General features: G+C 37.5%; 1 protein-coding gene across 1 annotated transcript in view; it reads right to left on the bottom strand.

The window, feature by feature from the left end:
* Nucleotides 1–2,078, bottom strand: part of LOC106880511 (mucin-19-like) — a 6,788-nt gene extending 4,710 nt beyond the window's left edge. The window contains exons 1-3 of the mRNA XM_014930525.2: nt 1,899–2,078; nt 1,353–1,427; nt 547–681 (exon numbers count right to left, since the gene is read on the bottom strand). Of these exons, the coding sequence (XP_014786011.1) occupies nt 547–681; nt 1,353–1,427; nt 1,899–1,976 (288 nt within the window). The 5' untranslated portion in view covers nt 1,977–2,078. The remainder of the gene's footprint in view (nt 1–546; nt 682–1,352; nt 1,428–1,898) is intronic.
* Nucleotides 2,079–3,448: the final 1,370 nt, after the last annotated feature.

The raw sequence follows: 3,448 nt of genomic DNA, 5'->3' as shown, positions 1-3,448 counted from the left end.
CTTGTCACACTCTGTGTCACGCTGAATATCCCATCAAAACTACGTTAAAGGTACACGTGTCTGTGGAGTGCTCAGCCACTTGCACGTTAATTTCAAGAGCAGGCTGTTCCGTTGATTGGATCAACTGGAACCCTCAACGTCGTAAGCGACGGAGTGCCAACAACAACGATATGTACAAAATGGTGGATGTCTGGTGTATGTACAAAATGGTGCCACTTGCACAGGAGCCAGTCCAGTGGCACTGGCAACGATCTCACTCGAACGTCTTTGCAAGAGCCAGGAAGGCGACGCTGGGCACAGGTGCCATCATGGTTTCGCTTTCGCTTGCTCCAACAGGTCTTCGCAAGCCGAGTTTCGTGTCCAATGAAGGAGACGACGTTGGCATGGGTGCCAGTTGTCGAACTGCCTTCATTTCTCTCCAGTCTTCTACATATATATGCCTACGTGTACCTGTGTCTTTGTGACCATGTTTGTCTGAACCAACATACAAGTTTACAAGAAACAGCAATTAGGACAGGTAGAAGAGGCGGGTATATATATACTTACTTCAACGTCCAAAAATAATTCCCCGGAAAAAAAAGATTTGAATTCTTCGGTGCCCAACAATTCGTGTACAACGGCATAAAGGTTAAAGCCATGTTCATCAAAGTAAGGCACCAGAGAGGACAGCGCTTGCGCTTCCTGAAAAACAAAAGAGAAGACCAGCATGTGTATTAACATCAATAACATCATCATCAGCATCATCATCATAATCGACCCCAGGACTTATTCTTTATAAGCCTAGTACTTATTTTATCGGTCTCTTTTTGCCAAACCGTCAAGTTACGGGGACGTAAACACACCAGCATCGGTTGTCAAACAATGCTATGGGGACAAACACAAACACACACATCTATATATATACACACATATACGACGGGCTTCTTTCAGTTTCCGTCTACCAAATCCACTCACAAGGCTTTGGTCGGCCTGAGCCTATAGTAGAAGACACTTGCCCAAGGTGCCATGCAGTGGGACTGAACCCAGAACTATGTGGTTGGTAAGCAAGCTATTTAGCACACAGCCACCCATATATATATATATATATACATATATATATATATATATATATATATACACACACACACACACACACACACCGTCATCATCATTTAATGTCCGTTTTCCATGCTGGCATGGGTTGGACGGTTTGACCAGAACTGGTAAGGCTATGGACTGTACCAGGTTCCGCTTTCTGTTCTGGTATGGTTTCTATGGCTGGATGCCCTTCCTAATGCCAGCCACTCCAGTAGTGGTGATGAGGACGATGGGATATATATATATATATATATATAAATGATAGAAGTGTTTACCTCTCTGCACATGGATCATCCTGGACGACGGACCACCATGATGATAGCTCCGTTATTCTTCCAGAGTTCACCAGCCTGTGAAAACAAAAAACAAATTTGAGAAACACTCCAGATATACAAGCCACAAACAAACAAACACACACATACATATCCTTGCTCAGACGGGACGACATACATACATATATATACATACATACATATATATACATACATATATACACATATATACATACATATATACACATATATACATATACACATACATATATATATACATATATACACATACATATATATATACATATATACACATATATACATACATACATACACATACATATATACACATATATACATATACACATACATATATACATACATATACATACACACACACAGACATATATGTGTGTGTGTGTGTGTATATATATATATATATATATATATATGAAGAGAGAGACAGACATAACATACACAAACGCCAACCATGATCATTTCATATAAATGTGCACGTGTGTATATATATATATACACACACATACTCACCCCAAACTCCTTAGGGTCATCGCCTAAGGTCTTGAGAGTGGCCCCTTGTAGGTAAGCGAGTGTAGCCTTTTCCGCCATTGTGGACAGGCTGTTGAAGAAGAGAGTCTGTCCAAGAAATTGGGGACTCTACCTGGTCAAGTTATCCTTTATACAGAAACTGTAAGGAGAGAAAGAGAAAGAAAACGAATAAATATATATTTATACACACATAAATATATATATATATATATAAAATACAGTGTACATTTAATACACATTAGAGATGCCCATAAAAGGACATCTGACTCGCTAGAAAGAGCAGCCAAAGCTCTACACCAGGGTGGTTTTTTTGGTGGGGGACGGGCGGAAGTCTTGCCCTAATACATTTGATTTGTAATTTCCTGAGCAAACAGCAGAATAGAGAGTTTCCTAAGAGCTTCCTGATTTCATTCATGTTCACGATAGACAATCAAGCTAATGTTACTGGTCAGGCATGGGTAATATTTTCTGAGAAGCAAGCCACACAACTAAATATTTCAAGGTAACGTTTCGTTTATTCAAAAAGTCCCGCAGCTTGACCACAACAGTTATAAATGATTTTTTCCCCTCTTTTCTTTGTTTATGCAACGATCATAAACAGATTGGAAAAAAAAAAACCCAATAAATTGAAAAGAAAAAAAAAAGGATGGGCATTTCTTTTTTCAGTATAAGTAGACGACATCATTTCAGCCCAGCCTCTTTATCTATGCTGCAAGGCAACGTTGTGTGGGTGAATACGCCGTCTACTAATACCGAAAGATTGCATAAGTATGACTTTTAGAAAGAGAAAACTGAAAAACCAAAATGACTCTCTTTCTCCTAAATTTTATCAGCATAATTTTCATCTTTACCTTTTGAAATGTAATTTAAATAAAACAAACAAATTGTGGTGGGGCATTAAAGTGTAGATGTGCTCGTTATGCAATATGTCTGAATAAGCGAAAAATTTATCACGGATTGAAAAGATGAGAGAATGGAACTGGCTCTAAATTACAATTTATACGCGCATATACAACACAATACGCACAATCCTAATCCTATTTACATATGCAAATTACCACAGATATGTGTGTGTGTGTAATTAATTATATAATATACTCACAGTCTGTGGGTGTGAACATGTCAAGGTGAATGAAATGACAAGAGAAAAAAAACAAGGGAAAACATTGATTTGTCGGAGAGTTACCTCCCCTCGTAAAAGTTAATTACCACCAAAATTATCTCCCTTTCTAACATTAGATTTCCGAAAGGATGTTTAACAAAGTATTTATCTATCTATCTATCTCTCTCTCTGTCTGTCTATTTATCTATCTATCTCTGTCTATCTATCTATCTCTATCTATAGCTATCTATCTATAGCTATCTATCTATCTATCTATAGCTATCTATCTATCTATCTATAGCTATCTATCTATCTATCTATCTATCTATCTATCTATCTATCTATCTATCTATCTATCTATCTATCTGTATGTAATGTAAGAGAATTTTGTATACAATTAGTCGAGTATTCTTTGAACGGTTTATATATA

Source organism: Octopus bimaculoides, chromosome 29 (genome assembly GCF_001194135.2).
Source record: "Octopus bimaculoides isolate UCB-OBI-ISO-001 chromosome 29, ASM119413v2, whole genome shotgun sequence".
Lineage (NCBI taxonomy): Eukaryota > Metazoa > Mollusca > Cephalopoda > Octopoda > Octopodidae > Octopus > Octopus bimaculoides.
This window is presented reverse-complemented; position numbering and strand designations above follow the sequence as displayed.